General features: G+C 40.8%; 1 protein-coding gene across 3 annotated transcripts in view; it reads right to left on the reverse strand.

Moving 5' to 3' along the window:
- LCP1 (lymphocyte cytosolic protein 1) overlaps positions 1-18366 on the reverse strand; it is a 53735-nt gene that overhangs the window by 21318 nt on the left and 14051 nt on the right. For all 3 annotated transcript variants that reach the window (XM_045796793.2, XM_087865140.1, XM_045796791.2), the window contains 7 exons: positions 9128-9214; positions 8374-8537; positions 8078-8207; positions 6366-6498; positions 3967-4048; positions 2227-2392; positions 741-883 (listed from right to left, as the gene is read on the reverse strand). In XM_045796793.2, coding sequence (XP_045652749.1) covers positions 741-883; positions 2227-2392; positions 3967-4048; positions 6366-6498; positions 8078-8207; positions 8374-8537; positions 9128-9191 — 882 coding nt within the window. In that variant the 5' untranslated portion in view covers positions 9192-9214. The remainder of the gene's footprint in view (positions 1-740; positions 884-2226; positions 2393-3966; positions 4049-6365; positions 6499-8077; positions 8208-8373; positions 8538-9127; positions 9215-18366) is intronic.

The raw sequence follows: 18366 nt of genomic DNA on the forward strand, positions 1-18366 counted from the left end.
ATTATCTTTTAAAAAACCACTCTGGCTTCTACAAATGAAAACCTTCCAAGAAAGTCACCGGTTGTTTTAGGGAGGCAGTATGTACGTGCTCCAGTACAGGGACCTTGGAGGCTGACTGCTGGGTTGGAATCCTGACCCCGTTCCCCAGCTATGTGAACCTGAACAAATTACTTAAATTCTCTTCTACTTCAGTTTCCTTACCTGTAAAATGAGAAAATCATAATCTTTATCTCAGAGGTTTATTGTGAGGATTAAATGAGCCAAAACACATAGAAAGCAGGTAGAACAGTGCCTGGTATGCAGTAGACCCCGTGTTTGGTATTCTTAGTATCATTAAGAGGAATCCTCACTTAATTTTTTTAAAGGATTCCCATCTGATGCTCCCATCAGATGCTCCCTGATTTTTGATAAAATCGGAAGGACATCACAGTCTCTCTTCCTTGAAAAGCAATCTGACCTCTTGCCCTTCCTCCCTCTACTTACTGTCGCCAGTAACTCCAGGGGAGGCCCATCTCCCTTTGATGCTGCGGTGGCTAGGACTTTGGACAGATCTGCATGGGGCCCAGAGCCAGAGCTGCACGGGGACCCATGAGAGGAGCGAGCAGCTCCCACAGCACCAGCCACCCTCTAACGAACTCTAGAGCTTCTGAAGTGACATAGCCGAGGCTTTGTCTTTTCTCCATGAATGCCCCAATTCCCCTTCTGTGCTGTGGCGAGCTGTGTTCAGATGGCACTCCTACCTTGATGTCAGTACTGAAGTTGCTGATTTTGTTGCAGCCTGCATTCTCCAGGTGGTAATTAGCCCACCTCAGCAGGAGCTCCTCGGGGGAGAGTTTCATCAAGTCCTCCAGACTCTCCCCTTCTCTCAAGAGAGCAATCAGAGCTGAAGAAGGACAAAAGCAGAAGAAAAACAAATACAGGGGATATTTGAAGGGATTAGTTAGAACTTCAATTGAGCTCTGCTGGAAAGCTGACATAGAATGTTATTTCTCTGGGGTAACGGTACTTATAACCCTTCCTATGGAATAAACACTTTATCATCATTCCCTAAAAAGAAAGGTATTGAGAGCTTATCTATTATCCTCATTTTTCAGGTGGGGAAGACAAGTCACCAGCGAATCTCAGTGCTATGCTTAAGAATACCTATAACCAAGATGAGTAGGCTCGGAATGCTCCGTGGGCTGTGTCAGACCACATTTCACCATATGACAACAGTTCTGCTTTTAAGAGATCAATTTTGTAATAATGACAATTGTCTCCTTGTCTATTCCCCATAGGTGTTTTATATTTCAAATGCTTACTTGCATAATTACAGCATCTCAAAAAGTGTAATCAACTCTTTCCTCTATTTTTCCCAGCTGAATAAAAATGTTTTGCTCAGCTAGAAGGTTTAAATTTAGTTGAGGTCATAATTTGTAAATCGATATTCTTTCTCATGGGTTCTAAGTTTCCTATTTGCTTTTTCTCCTCTATATTATGTTTAATATCTATATTTGGTTTAAAAATGGCAACCCAGGGTTCTTCGCTGGTTATTGTGATTTGGAGACATAAATTAAAAGTATATATAACTAAAGATTAGAATTTGGCTACAGATTTCATATTGCTGGGCTCTGTCCTGGAAAGCTAAAAGGTAACCCTGGTTTTTTGTTTTGTTTTGTTTTGTTGTATGATTCTTATCACAATCCACTCCTTTTGTCTAAACAATGGGGCTGTAATTGTTTAAATGCAGATAGGATGCAGAGAGCAGACAGGATAAGAATGACAGCTACAATATTTAGTTGCAAACTTTGAAACCCTACATGTAATCTTCCATAGTCTTGGTAAGAAATAGATCAACTTTCTTCTAACCTGGTGCTATCACTTCAGTATATGGATGTGAACCGCTTCATTAAATACAAGTTAAAATTTGTTACAAAGTATCTAGAGGCAAAGTGAACCCAGAAAAGCTCTTGAGGTTGAATCCCAGACAGCTAGACTTGAGCTGTAGGTTCCAAACAGGCATTATTATTAGTCTGTGGTCTTAAAAAGCTTTTGCTCTGTCATTTAAAAAAGTCTGGTCAGTGTGCATAGAAACCGTTACATTAATGCAAAGGATTCGATGTAACTATAGTTTTCAAAAATTGAGGATTTTGAGCTTGACTATTCCTGACGTCTTCCCCCCACAGCCCCAACACATGCATTAATAGAAAGCCATGTCACTAATAACACTTGTGGCTTTGCTCATACCTTCATTTCTACTGAGTTCGATATCAGCAAACAATCCAATCTTGATGACTTGCCACAAAAGTCCCAGGACCAGGTAAGGCTTCCCCTCCTTTAAGTCCTCTGCCCCGATGTTAACCACATGGCATCCAATGGCTGAGGCAGAATTCAGAGCCAGGTTCAAATTCTCCTGAGGGAGAAAAAGTGTACACATGTTGTTTTTGACTTTGTAGATGTCAAATAATGATTCCGGGATGACAACACTGCTTTGCTTCTGGAAAGTTCACAGGTCTAGAGGCATGGTCTTCACTAAATTTTAACACTGAGAGAAGACAGTGAGTAACAACTGAAAGAAAAAATCTGGTAACCCAGATACTGGGCTTATGCAGTGACTGGTCAATCAAACCGGCACCCTGAGTCGAAAGCCCATCTTGGCCTGGATGAAACTAATGAGTCTTACAGTTTTCCACTTTGCCCTGTGATGGAGCCCACACAAACATCCCCATCAGCCAGACATAAAGGGGTACCTTTGAGGGTAGTCATTGTCTTGTCATTGGCTATCATTAACCGCACAATTGTTGATGTAAATCAAAGTCATAAAGAAGAGTAACAAAACAGCTTTTTGACTTTCAGATTGGGTATTAAGAGAATGACAAAGACACAAATCAAATTCATAGAAAAGATAGAGTGGTTTTTACTGAGACAATTCATTGAGTATCCATAATGTCTACGGACCTTAAGTATACACACACTTATACACACACAAACAGGCACACACATATAGACTACATGTCCTTATAACTAACAACAATGTATATAATGTGTATACAACTCGCACACAGTCTAGATTCAGTCTAGAATCTATATACTGTTCTTGGGCCCACAAAGGAGAAGATACCAGAGGCAGCAATGTAAAGAAGTTGTTTTTAGGACACAGGCCACCAGTGAACTGGAAAGGGGATTATCAGAAAAGTGGGTTTTTGCCCTAGTGGAGAGCTCAAATGATGAACGAAAAATATCGTTTCTATTTATGGCCAATCTTAAAATACAACATCAAGATTAAATTTAACATTAAGTGCATTCATATAGGTTTAATCAGTTTTCTCATGCTGGTTACCAAATCCCTTTTAGAAGTACACAGCACTGCTTACGATCACACAGCATACTATATTGTTCGTGATTTAAGGAGGGAGACATGCTTTCTGAGCAAGAGAATTACAATAGTGTTGAAACACTGGAACGTAACACAGAAATACAGCTTACTTACTCCTGGTTACTGTTCCAGTTAATCAACAAATTGAAGGCAAAAAAACCAAGTTATATTTATCACACTGGTGGCTCTGGCCAACCCACTGTGAGGCTGCCAGGGAACTTCCCGTTTGTAGCCCCCTCACTTCTTACAAAGGCTTATCTTTTCAGCTAACATGCTGTGGATTTGGCATCAGCTCAAAGATAAACTGCTAGGGAAAATGGAGTTAAAACTTTAGCCAATGTGAATTTTATTCATAAATGGCCAAAACAAACAAAGAATTCCCTCCAACTACTAACACCCCACCAACATTTCGCCTCCCAGTTTCCCTGTCATATTAATAAAAGATAAAACAAAACTGTCTCCCTCTGTCCCCACGAGTCATGACGAACCACCGGCCGCAGTGCAGAGTTTGGGAATCATGCCCGAGCACCTGGAAAAGGCTGGCTCTGCCTTTCCAGGGCTCATTCATTCCAAGCACAATCTTACAGTTTGGTAACAGAGAGAAGACATACCTGAATGGTGAAAGGGGTGAGTTTCTTTTTGTTGATTGTCCTTTCATCAATTGTGTCTGGTACTGATAGGTTGATCATTTTACTGAAAAAAGAAACAATTAAATTAAAGAAAGCTGCCTTCAGAAAACAGAGTCCAGTGACACTGAATTTAAATGCTAGCAATACCAGCAGCAAGTAAGACAACAATATAATCTGTGTGATTCAGTGTTTAGATATAAAATCAGTTATGCAGCTCTGATTAGATTCAAACTCTCTATGGGAAAGGCTAATGTTGAAATCACACTAATATACTGAGGCAGGAAATAAAGACCCCACTTTATTCATGTGTTTAAGAAGCTGCAAAATCACCCTGGTGTCCTTAGCATATTAGGAAATTCTGGGTAGAAAGCCAAGGCAAGTCCTCCATAAGTACTTTACTTTCTCAGCTGGGAAAATTGTATATAAATGACTATATATACACTATAAAAATGACTACCTGTATACTTCCGAGCTTATAGAATGTCTAAATTTCTGACACCTGGTGGAACTCTATTAACTAAGTTAAAATGTTTTATATCCTGCTGTAGTCACTGTTGCATCAGTACTTGAGAAATTTCACCCATTAAGTGTCTAATACATTGATCAGATGTCGAAAGTAAGCAATTATTATTCATGAAAAACTGCTTTTACTCATTTAAGTTTAACCTCCAATGGGGCATAAAAAATAAATGTCCTTAGGTCACCTCCAACTTATTTACAGAAAGGAAGTTGAAAAAGCAAATCCAAAGAAACAACAAATTCAAACAATAGTAAACTTGACTGTGGCTATTTGTTTTTAATGAGAAATCAGCATTAACCTTTTATCCGAACAATGTTTAAGCAACTACCTTTTTTGTGGTGTTCTTTAAAGATGTATTTCCATAGCTTTGTCGTGTGTGTGTGTGTGTGTGTGTGTGTGTGTACATATACATAAACAAAAGACACTTCATTGCTATTCAGGCAAAACAAACTCATAAATCATTATTTGAAAAATCTGAAACTGTTGGTGAGCTAGAAGCTGTAGGAAATGGCATGAGGGAGGGGTGACTTTAGAAAGCAGAAGGTAACCTTGCTCTTGAAAAGCTTATGGTGCAATTATAGAGACAAAATATATGGATATGAAAAGTTACCTAACAGTCCAAAAGAAGAGCATTATAATGGCTCCCAAGGTACTACAAATATATGCTTTGGGAATCCAGTGAAGGGAGAGACCCCTGGGGGATTGGAATAGACCAGAAACTGTTCGGGTAGATGGATTTCTATAGGAGAAGATGCGGAAGGAAAGGGTATTCTTAAGAAGAAAAATAAAAGGCAAGGCCTTTTAGGAGAAGATGCTTCTTCTTAAGAAGAAAAATAAAAGGCAAGGCCATAGTTGCAGTTATGAGCAGGACGTGGATGGGGAGGGGTAATATGGTTGCTGATGCATTCAGTTATTCACACAGCCATTCACTCAGTATCCTGGGTGGGTACCTGAGTCATGGGGGTCCTTGGGAGGTAAAACTAGAAGGAGATTGAGAGAAGATGATGGAGTGCACTGGATGCCAACCTAAGGAACTAGGACTCGATCCTGAGGCTACAGTTATTTATTTATTTATTTATTTATTTATTTATTTATTTATTTATATTAATTATATTTTTGGCAGTTGAAAGTTTTTAAAATGAAATCTCAGAGTGAACTCTAATACAAAAAATACCAAAAGCAGAATTGTTCTGCTCAGAGCAGGAAAGAAGGGGTTCTAAGTCTTGTTCACCCACCCTTCCCTTCAACTCTTGTGCCCACCTGAGACTGAGGATTTCAAGCCTCTTCACGAATACCATGTCTGACAGTGATATCAGAAGCTGCTAAAGCCAGGGATTCAGAAGCATTTCAAAGACAGCATCATGACCATCTGTGGATCGAGGTCTTCCGCAGACAGAAAACATTCCTCTTTCTCCCGGTGTCCTCAGCATAAGTGCATGTTTGTATGTACCACTCAAAGTCCCTTTGCTTAAGGACGCGTATTGGGTTTCTTCAATTATCATGCTGCTATTATCAATCTATCTATTCTCATGGTTGGTCATGTTCAGGTGAAGCCAGGTGGCATATATTCCAGAAATAATTGCTTTGGGCCTTATATTATTGCATCTTTATCTGTATTTATTTGTCTCTATGCTGCACATCCCCCTCCTCCAACCAAACAATAACAGTTTTACATTTCTCATTATAAGATGCTTTTGAAATTAGTTTGCTTTCCAAGGACCTGCCAAGTAAGAGTCCAGAAAGCATTTGGGGTCCAGCTGAGCACCAAAGGAAGCTGGCCTAGGATAAACACAATGAATTGTTGGTATTGCCGAAAATTCCAGGAAAAACCTTTGGAAACCGAGAAGGAAGTGTTATTTACCAAAGGACAATGCCATCCCCAACGGCACTGAAGAGATCATTTGTGTTTGGATTCATTGGAATAACATGTCGACAGTCAGGGTCATTCTCCAGGGCTTTATTTATCCAGTTGACAAAGGCATACTTCTCTTCCTCTGCAAATAAAATGATAAAAATGACTTACTTGCAAAGTGAAAATAGCTTTGTCGTGTGCGTGTGTGTGTGTGTGTGTGTGTGTGTGTGTAAACAAAATTATACACATGGATCTCAGATTGTCATGCCCAGGAGAGACACTGAGATATTATCTGGTCCCCTATCCTGTCACCTCACATTTTTTGACATTAAAAAGAATCTCTTGGATTCTTGGGGAATAGGATGAGAATCTCTATTCACTACAAGTCATAAAATATATGGCAGGCAGATTTAGAAATTATATATATACAATTTTATATTATAATCATTATATATATTATACGTAATTTTATATATATTATATGTAACTATCATATAACTACCTATATATATAATGAAGATATATTTTATTTATATTTAGATATAATTTAAATATGAATGTGATCTAATGCTTATAGGATTAAACTCAGGCTGCCTTAAGCCCAGTCAATTTAAATGTGGGATGATCACAGATAATTCCTGGAGTATCTTTGAGTTCCTTTATACAATCATAATGAAATTGCTATGAAATAAAATCTTTTGTGATATAATCTTTCTTTCCTATCAGTAAAGCTGAGAGAAGTTGATTTTGGAAGTTTTAATAAAACCTCAAGTTATGCCTTACAGTCTAGCCCTGTGTTTCCTAAATTGTGTGTCACTGAAAACAGTAGCATCCCTCAGAAGAATCTTAAGTCACAAAAGTTTCAGAAGCACTGCATGACACATGACTGTCTTGAAGATTCATAAGACATCTTTTTTTTTTTTAAGATTTTATTTATTTATTCGACAGGATAGAGACAGCCAGCGAGAGAGGGAACACAAGCAGGGGGAGTGGGAGAGGAAGAAGCAGGCTCATAGTGGAGGAGCCTGATGTGGGGCTCGATCCCAGAATGCCGGGATCACGCCCTGAGCTGAAGGCAGACGCTTAACCGCTGTGCCACCCAGGCGCCCCCTCATAAGACATCTTTATATAATTTCTGTCTTCAACAGTAAAAGGTTAAACATTGTCTTCACAATCACAGACTGTACTTAACCATGAACTCATCTTTACGATCAGCTAACGTTTTGAAGAACTCAGCTTGGAATTTGTTGGATTACCATCCTGTAAGGCTGTTGGATGGCAGCCTTCAGAAGAAATATACAACTTCCTTCCAAATCAGTGAAAACACAGTTTTTTTAATCAATCAGCAGGCATTGAGAAAAATCACGAAGTTTAGGAGATAGAAGCCTGAGTAGTTCATTTTATCCATAAGACTTACAAAGGAGTTCTGGCAGCCTTGATGTATTTTTTTAAATGCCATTGAGATTATTTGGTATTGGACTCTACCTAGAATTAGGATTGCTCCTCCTAATTTATGGCCCTGGAACTGACCCACCAACCACAGGACAACAGGCAGTAGTCAATAAACTTGTGTTGGCTTAGGTCTGAATAGCAGGTTTAGAATCTGTAACCCCGGAAGGCACAGATCCCTTCCATATGGCTTCCTTTCCCACTACCCCGCCAGTCTCCCCTCATGCCAGCACCCTCCCCACTTCCACTGTGCACCCACTGGGACAGCCTACCTGAATAGGAGTGCTGGGTGCCGACGCTAGACTGCTCCGATGTACCACCGATCGCACAGATCCCTTCCTTCTTGTTGATTGCCTTTCTAAAGGTCTTGGCAACCTCTGTGCTTTTTAGGCCATGAAAAACCTGCCAAAATGTAATGTACCTTTAGAAATCCAATCTGTGATCAAGAAAACCACAAAGGGAAAAATATGTAATGTTGAAGCAAGGAGGGTGGGAATATATTTCTGGATTTTTCAAATTAAAGTCCCAGGTTTCAAATGCATCTCCTTGTATTCTGCATCGTACTCACCTTGATAAACTCATCAAAACTGATCCTCCCATCCTGGTCTAGATCACCGGTAGCCATCAGGTTTTCTGTGATTTCTCTCACTCTGTACCCAGGCAGAGGCAAGCAAGCAGCCTTGAACAAGTCATTCAACTCATTGCAGCTGATGTACCCATTGCCATCGGTATCTGCAAGACAAGTGACCACCAGAAGTCTCAGGGCAATTCAGGTAACAGGATGAAGAGGTGAGGGAAGGGGAGATGGGAGGGGAGTGTGCTGGAGAGGCAATCATTCAGGGGCCACAGCCCAACCCCATGCAAGAGCCAGAATCTCATGAGCGCCCTGTTTCTATGAGAGATGGGCATTAGTGGCACTTCCAACATACATGAGTCATCATGTCACAACAGAGATTCTGGGAGAAGAATCTGAAGAGACTTATAGGAACAGATGGGAAAATAAATCACAGGCTTAGAGATACAAAGAAAAATTGTGGAATAGTAGAAAAACAAAGGAAACCAAAGAAAGCAGATAAAATAAAAATAGGAGAAAAGCTGCAGGTGTGAAAGGGTCCATTCCATGTTTTGATAGAGAAAGAAGTACTTTTCTTAAAGTAGACCTTTCAAAATTAAGTTCCCCCAGTTCCTCTGGCCAATACCATTGTGTTCCTTCCACTTGCATTATTTTGCTTATGTTACCATTTCATCGAATCTGTCCTGAAGCTACTTGGTAAAGAGGAGAATTATCTGACTTGGTAAAGAGTAGACTGTGGTCTACTCACCAACTTTGGCAAAAGCTTCTCTGAGCTCCATCATTTCTTCATCGGACACTGATCCTCTGGCCATTTTTATTGCTTTAGGCAACAGATCTGCAGAAGGAAAAGAACATAAGGAATGACTTCTGTGTGTCTTAATTCTTAAAGTACCACATGAAGCAGCAATCTCCATTTATTAAATGAAGAAATATCCCTGTGCATCCCTCATGATTTATAACTATCTTCCCAATATGCAAGAAACCGCCTTATTTTTAACCCTCTATGCAGTGGTCTCCAATTGGCTCTCACCACTTTCTCCCTCCCTGTGTATACGGACTGCTCCTCACATCAGGAGGCAGAGCTGATTTCTCTTCCCTTGAATCTGGGCTGATCTTTCGTCTGCTTTGACCACTGAGAAAGCAGCAGAAGCCATATCTGAGACTGGAAACTTCTGGCTTCTTCCTTTTGGAATACCCATTCTTAGGATTTTCCCTCTTGGAAACCAAGCACCATGCTGTGAGACGTCCAAGCCACATGAAGAAGCCAATGACTAGATGCTTTGGTTAGCAGTCCCTGCTGGGCTCTCAGCTGACAGCCAGCATCAGGCGCCAGTGGAGTAGGCCACTTTAGATGTCCCAGCTGATTTGAGACCTGGGATGTCCACAGTCCCAGTCAAATCACGCAGAGCTGGAAAACCACCCAGCTGTTCCCAGTCAACAAACAGAATCAAGAGATACGATAAAATGATTGTTGCTTTAAATCACTAAGCCTTGGAGTAGTGTGTTACATGGTAATATACAACTATAACACTTAATTTTTACATAAATGTCTTTTTTAGCAATGATGTCATGTTCACATTGAAAATTAATATGTTTGGCCAAGCCAACAGATAACTTTTACAACTTCAAAGGGAGTTTTCAAAGTTTTCTAAATATTTAGAGAAGGAGGAAGGGAACCTGACCATCTAGTAATTCATATACGGGAATCTGAGGGACTTTGTAGGTGTTCTTGTTTCGAAAGGCTAGTCTTGCTGAGAAACTTAATGCTAGCGCTGGAGTTACTTTCCCTGTGCTTTACTGCTGCCCTCTAGTGGGTAGAAAAAAATGAAACAGAAAACAGATTAATAGTCTCCCCGCCCCTAGCTAATTCACACCAGAATATTTCAAATTGGAGTTCCACTAAGGCTTACTGGATTTCCTGGTGGGGAAGGGATGAATGAGTAGGGTGGGAGTGTGGATGATGGGGTATTCTTACATGTAATTATAATTTGAGCATTTTAATGAAGTTATTGATTTTTAAAAATATATTTGTTGCAGGATATTGTTTGAAGTGAATTTCCTTTTCTGTATATTCACAGCATTCTCTAGGGCTGTGCTTGTCCTCAGTGGCAACCAACAACCACAGAAAAACAACAGTTTTAACACGGACACCTATAGCCCCAAAATGCCTTATGCTCAATTTTGCAAACCCACATCTATTATCCACCGAGTATTTTGTCATGTACATGCAACAGTGGCTGCAAACTTTGGTTCCCCCCCAAATCCTTTGTTAACAGAGGCTTAACACGTAGATAAAAGCGAACAAGTAAAAAGAAGAACTCTGAGATGTTCATTTGGGTTGAAAATCCCAAATGTCCCCCTGCCACTAGCCCCCTTCCTGTCACCTTATATACCTGTAGGAACTCAAGGGAGCATGACTTCAAAGTCATGGAATTAGATACTGTTTCTATTTCAATTCCTCTACAAATATGTTTTATTATCAATAAAAATTTTATTATTTACCTGATGTATCTAAAAAGTTTCACTGGGTTCTCTGAAGGAAGGTAAAACTGTGTAGAGCTTAACCGTACAAACACCAGTTACACGGCGCAGTGACCCTTGGGGACAGGAAATGGCTAGCTGACTTTCTTGCCTTCTTCACTCCCCTCATTTTCTTTTTTGTCCCTTTTCCTGTCTCCCTCCTTTTTTCTTTTTTCATTCTTTCCTTCCATCCATCCTTCCTTCCTTCCTTCCCCCCCTCGCCAATCCTTGTCCCAAGAACAATTTGAGTCGGGTTACACAACTACTTGCAGAACTAAGAATTAAATGAATAAAAGCATATGATTGTTTTTGTTTTTTTAAATATCTTTTTTAAAAGATTTTATTTATTTGAGAGAGAGAGTAAAAGAGAGAGAATGAGCAGGAGGGAGGGGTAGAGGGAGAGGGAGAAGCAGACTCTGCTCTGGGCAGGGAGCCCCCGATGCAGGGCACAATCCCAGGACCCTGAGATCTTGACCTGAGCCAAAGGCAGACACTTAACCGATTAAGCCACCTAGGTGCCCCCAAATCATGCAATTGTTAAGGAGAAGTAAGCATGGGCAAAATAAGATAATGGCAGGGAGCAGGTTTACTCCTCCAAATGCAGAGTAAGACTGCACATTTTGCTAGAAGTGGCTGAAAATCTAGCTCCAAGTTTTCTAGAGGCTAATGCCTCTGACAAAGGAAAATGTCATCAGTTACATAATTCACTCTATCTATATAAGCCAAACCAACCAATTGATTTAGGGCCACAGAACTGAGGTCAGATAGCAATCCCTTTGCCCAGGCCTCAAGGAGAGGACGCTTGTGGGATGCAGTAAACACAAGCTTGGTGGTTATTATAATGTCCCTCAGTGAAATCTGATGGCACACATACATATATTCCCATTTTGTAGAACATGAAACAGAAGCTCAGAGAAGTTAGGACACATATCTCAGACCACAAAGCCAGGGAGAGAGCAACCAGGATTCCAATTCTCAAGTCTTTTCTCTTCTCTCATGCTATCTGGTCAGGTTCACTCCCTTCACACTTGTGTTAGGTATTCACGTTGTCCACTCGCTTGCTCACTCAGCAATTATTCATTAGCCATCTAATATGTATACTCTATTGGAGGTTTAAAAACCTGTAACACAGAGAGCCTACCTAGGCATCTTAGCTTAGGAAGATCTTGCTTTCACATGTTAGGAAAGCAAGGCTTCTGGGTTAAGAAATTAGTACATTAACTTTGTACCCTTTACTAAATCCTTGGATTCATTTGGCCAGACTCTCCCATATGCCTTTACAAATATTCCCTATAGATATGAAGAGAAGGCTCTTCTCCATCCTGTTTTAGCAAGATCTTTGATAAAATCTGGTCTAAAGCCTTAGAGCTGGCTGGACTTTCTTGCTTTTAAGTGTCTTAACACTTCTTGGTTCATAGATGTTCATGGGATGACAAGAGAAATTCATTCATTTACAAATATTTTCTGAATGTCTATACAAGCCAGGTGCTGCTCCTCATTTCAGGTGAGGGACAGCTACACTGACCTCGCTCCCTGAGAGCATGAAGCCATGTTAAAGGTAAGGGGAATGAATGGGATCTCTGAGGCTGAACTTACTCCTCTCCATTGACATAGAGTTTTAGGTTGTAGAGCATGGTAAGAGACGATGAAAAACACAAGTAAAGGTAAAGAAAAGACATTTAAGGGTCAGGAGCAGGGCCAAGGAAGAAACAAAAGAGTTATAGTATTAGGTGAGAAAGAAAATCTAAAGATCATGGTGCAGTGAAAAAGTAGAGAAAATGTTTTAGCATAGAAATTGCATGGCCCATGCAAATTAAAGACCTAGAAAGGGGGGTAAAAAAGCATTACTTTAAAACCATGTGATTTTTAAACCATGGTAAGTAAGTCAAGATGAAAAGCCTGAGCATCTGGAGAACTGTATTTTTCTGAGATTTATAAATGGGGAAATCAACTTGGAGAAGCTACATATAGTGAGACAGCGTCACATTTTAAAAATCCAAAATCTTTCAGTGATTAAAAGTGAAAGGAAAATTTATTTGAAAGGGTGACTTGGATGGGGCACCTGAGTGGCTCAGTTAAGCATCCAATTCTTGGTTTTGGCTCAGGTCATGATCTCAGGGCTCATGTGATGGAGCCCCACATCGAGCCCCATGCATTGGGGGTCCATGCTTAGTGGGCAGTCTGCTTGACCTTCTCTGCCTCCCCCTGCCCCTTTTGCACTCTTAAATAAATTAATAAAAACATACATACATATAAACTTTAAAAAGGTGAATTGGAGAAGGAATAGTCAACAGCCCAAACTATCGTCCCTCTGTGTTGTTTTGGGCGCAAGCATGAACAGCTATCTGGAGAGGGTCTCATTTACTATCAGAATGAGCAGAAGTCCTGGAAACACAAGTCAATTTTTAGAGGCAGAAGGAACTTAAGAAATAATTTATTACAACTCCTTCATTTTATAGATAAGAAAACTAAAGTTTTGATGAGATGAAATGCTTTGTCTATGTACACATTCTCAAAGCAAGGCTGGAGTTTTATTTATTTTTTATTTTTTAAAGATTTTATTTATTTATTTGACAGAGAGAGACAGGCAGCGAGAGAGGGAACACAAGCAGAGGGAGTGGGAGAGGAAGAAGCAGGCTCCTAGTGGAGAAGCCCGATGTGGGGCTCGATCCCAGAACGCCGGGATCACGCCCTGAGCCGAAGGCAGACGCTGAACGACTGCGCCACCCAGGCGCCCCAAGGCTGGAGTTTTAAATGTGGTTGCTGGTGAGCAGGGCAGGAAGAGGATGGAGGTATACTTCATAGGGCCATTAAGGTCCATAACCGAGAAGCAACCCTTTAACTAATTGAACCAAACGTGCAAATGGCAGCATGTTCACAAAACAGGGAAGCAGGAAGAAGAGGTGATTAAAAACATGCAGATCAGACCATTTCTAAAGGATACTGCTGGGGTTAGAATCAAAGATTAGGCACTTTACACAGTCTATTAATATGTTTGCCTGGAAAAAACATACCCACTTCATGCACATTCAAAGGTACGAGTTATGGTACTCGTAGTCAGATTCATAAGGATCATAGGTTAGGGTTTCAGTTTGCAAATTACCAGTACCACGTTGGCGGCTGTCTCTAGAGAGCTCGCTGCTGTAATGGGATGTGCTGAGCCATTTAGCGCCTGCGAGCAGTGGCTGAGGAAGGCATGTTCCTTCCCGGTTCCACTCTACTGCTCCTGCGTTTTGTGCAGCCCCCCCCTTTTTTTTTTCCAGTTTTACTGAGAAATCATTGACATGCCTCACTGTGTAAGTTTAAGGTGTACAGCATGATTGTTTGATTTACGTATAATCAGAAGGGGTTCAACTCACGTCCCTTTTCTCATACAGATACAATAAAAAGTAAAGAAAGAAGAATAAAGGGAAAATTTTTTCTTCCTGTGGCGACAATTCCTAGGATTTACTCTCAACAGTTCTATATACCACACAGCAGCGCTAGCTGTATACATCACATCCCTGGGGCCTGTTTATCTTATAACTGGCAGTTTGTACCTTTTGACCACCTTCCTCTGATTTCCCCTCCCACACCACCCACTTCTAGTAACCGCGAGTCTGATTTCTTCTTCCATAAGTTTAGTGTTAGTTGTTCTGTTAATTTTTTTTAGATGCCACATATAAGTGAGATCAGACAGTATGTGTCTTTCTGTCTGACCTATTTCACTTAGTATAATGCCTTCAAAGTCCATCCATGTTGTTGCAAATGGCAGGATTTCCTCCTTTTACAGCTGAATAATATTCCATTGTATATTCTTCATCCCTTATGAATGCCCTCCCAGAAACCATTTTAAGGTCTCTTGCAAGTCAGTGGCAAATTTTGGAACCCTGCTTTGAATCACTGCCCAAATCATAAATCTAAGAAGACAGACTCAAATCATTCATCTAAGTCACATTTGGCTGCTAGTTTTCCTGTAAGCACTTAAATTTATTAAATCAATAGCAATAAAATCTCAAGACATTTGGCCAAAGAAACTACTGGTTGTTCACTTTTATAAGATTATTTCTAAAGTCCCAAGAATACGAAATAACCCCCCTAATTGCAAAAGCCACAAAACCTGCTCACTTCTTTAGGTCAGTGAGTATTAAGTCTCAGCTTAGAGGAGGTTGGTATTTTCCAGATCAGTAGTGAAAGAGAATTTCTGATAATGCCTACTTAGAATAAAAGCACCTGACTCAACTTCCCTAAAGTTGGAATACCGAAACTATTTGTAGGAGGTTACTACAGAACACAGCACTGTGGCATTTACAGAACGAAATACATTCTCTAAAAATAAATGCAAAAATGTCAGCTGGATTTTCTCTGAGGAGTTTCCTAACTGATAATGAAAGGCAGCAGAAAGGATAGGAGGTGACCTGCCCAGAGTAAGATGCTCACAGACTTTCTGAGAGGGGGTAGTGGTGGGCTGGTCAGTATTTTGGTTCGATAAATTGGTGCCCAGTTACATAACCGCCAGGATCAGGGAGCCATCTGTAACCTGGCATCACATTGCCTAGGGACTCTTTTGAATGTGTCCTACTTTTCCTGCAACTTGACACAGTGGGTAAAGTAAAACTGGAAACTCAGGACCCAGATCCTAGCTCTACCTCGATAATTTCAATATGTAGACAGGAGAAAACTACACAACTTCCAAACACTTGAATGAACAGTTAATAATCGAAAACAACATGTAATCAAGAACATCATTAATACTGCCGTCTTGAGTGCTAAACTACGCGGCCTGAAGAAGAGGAACGTAAAATATACAGGAGTCCGAAGCAAAATAAAATACCCCTAAGTTTTTAAGAAGTCATCAGGATAAACTTCTGAGACAAGGAAGTAGCTTTGCTTAGGTAATTCTGTCCCTTTCATGTTACAAAGTAGCCCACTGTAGGGGATCTAACCACCAGTAATTTACTCCATGGATACAGATATTCCAAAGTTTCACATAAAGGATGATTCTGAAAATGTTTTCTAAAAATGATTTTGTTTTTAAGAAGCCAAATAATGATAAATAGCCTCAAATATAGACAACCATTAAAAAGAGCTCTTATGAATTCTTCTGTCAAGTCAAAATCTCCTTTGGATTGGCTTTTTTCTCCCTGCAAATACACTGATTTGCCCAAGGGCTGCTCCAGAACACAGAACTCGTTTATCTCTGCAGCCTGGAGGTAAAGGGCGCCGACTCCGTGGCTCTGTTCTCTAGCTGTCTTGGGCCCTGTAAACTCCCATGGGAAGCCAGCAGGCGAGATAACGCCCAAACTAGTGAACATGTTGTTCTGGGAGCCTCTGGTCTGATCACGGTTGAGGGCTTTGGAAGCTGTATAAAGCATAGCACACAGGGTTCAGCCTGGCCACCAACCGTGGAGTGCCCATCTCCCCGCCTCCCCCAGCACACCCGTCCCTGATGCCACCTGTTTTCTACCGAGTTGCTCAGAGCCATGACAGATGTGACAGAGAGCAAATCTCTTGCAAGCAGAGGGGATACTCCAGGCTTGGGGTCGTGGAGGCTCTCGATGCTTTGTCACCTCTCTCCTTCCCTAGGGTGTAGACAATGACGCTCCTGGTGTTAACGTCTTGAAAATCTGCAGCTACCTTTCATTCTGCATGCTTCCACAAGGACTTTAAGATCCACACTCTTCCCTACTGAAACTTCAGGGCATCCTTGGATCATTTCAAAAAGCTGAATATTATTACAGACTAGTAGATTACCTACTACTCAATTACTTCAATATCAGACACCATTCATTGTTCATTCATTCATTCTTTCTCATCCTCTATGAGTCTATGTGCAAAGCACCACTATGGTAGCTGGACTATAAGCATGGGGGCCACAAAGTCACAAAGCCTTGGGCTTCGGGGAGCCCACAGTTAAATGTCAGGTTTCAAAAGTGATGGAGAGATCACAGCTCACTTATTGCAAGATGGTTAATACAATGGAAAAAGTTGTGAAGATTGAAAATGAACAAGTGAAATAGGGCTGTGAGGGGGGGAAAGGATTAGCTAAGAGTAAGAAATGAACATAGAAACTGACCAAAAAATAAAAATAGCAAACATCTAAATCAGCCAAAAAGGTATCCAGATAATTTATACACTTGTACACCTCCAAGGAACCATAACCGAAGTAACTGGTGAGGAGTGGGACAAAATGCCCAGCGTGGGGGCCTGGGAGACCTAGGGTACTGCTTGTCTGGAATACCAGGCTCTGATTTGCCTCCTTGGGCCTCTGTTTCCTTATCTATAAATTGAGAGATGAAATCCCTTCCATGTTAGAAGTTCCAAAAGTCTATTCACTAGCTGGTAAGTATATGCACAAGTTAGAGCCCGGAGCAGGTGCATTTCAAATGGGCCTAGAAATAGGGGCAGGGGTCATCAGGAGCTGTGGCAATCACCCCGATGGGCCTTCCCTGGAAGGCACTGCCTCCGAAAAGGACCCAGCATCTCCCAGCCCCTCCTGGCTCCTGCTCTTACCTCAGCAGCAGGTAAATCTCTGTCCTCATGCATTCTCCTCACTGACCAAGGCAGATGCCCACTGCTTGGCTGCTCAGCACAGAGCAGGGAAGTTACCAAAGCGGCACGTGGGACCTGCTTTCTGAGATGTCACTGTGCACAGCTTAAGACATGCTGATCCAGTTCACTCCCAGTTTCTAGGCAAGACTGTATGCAAACTGTCCCAGAAAGAGAGCCATCTACTATTTTCTTAAAAATATCCAAATAAGGAAACCCTATAACCTCTCTGGTGTCTCATATTCCTACGTGTAACCTAAATCTCTTCTGATACGATTAAAGCTTTCTTTCTTGGGCTATTCTCAGAGGGAATGATAGAAGCTGCTCAATTCATAAAAATTCTGTCACATGCCTTAGTGATCGCCACCAAGTGTTTTTAAAAATATTCTTTTAACCTGTTTTTGGGGGGCTTATCTTCCAAATCTTTAATAGCTTTCTTTGCTATATTCTGGGTCTATGCCAACTTCCTTAAATGATGACATAAGAATAACAGAGTCATAGAATGTGGAGGTGAAGGGACCATAGAGATTACCTATCTGGCCACTCTCTTCCTGCCACAGAGGAGTAAAATGACACCCAGTTAGAGGCTGCTGTCACTGGGCCTGGAGTCCATGCCTCCTTATTTTTCCTCTTTCCTTTATAAGTTTTCAAACTTAAGAGGTAATGCTGTTCTTTAAGGAAGACCTGCTTAACATACAATAAGAATATTTCCCCATGATTTCGAATATTTAATAAATAGAATTTCATGTGTTTCCTGAATATGAAGAAGAACTTAATCTAGGTATTGAGAGGGCACTGTCAGGCTAACAAGGTCCTAGGTCCTAAGCTACAAACAACAGGTGCCAAATCCTATGTACACTTTATATTGGTATCTTCTAGGTGATAATGACCAAGGCTAAGCAACTGCATTCTTCTGGGTATTTTTTTCTTAACTTTTTA

This window comes from Ursus americanus, chromosome 10 (assembly GCF_024610735.1).
Source record: "Ursus americanus isolate L20-20 chromosome 10, mUrsAme1.1.p, whole genome shotgun sequence".
NCBI lineage: Eukaryota > Metazoa > Chordata > Mammalia > Carnivora > Ursidae > Ursus > Ursus americanus.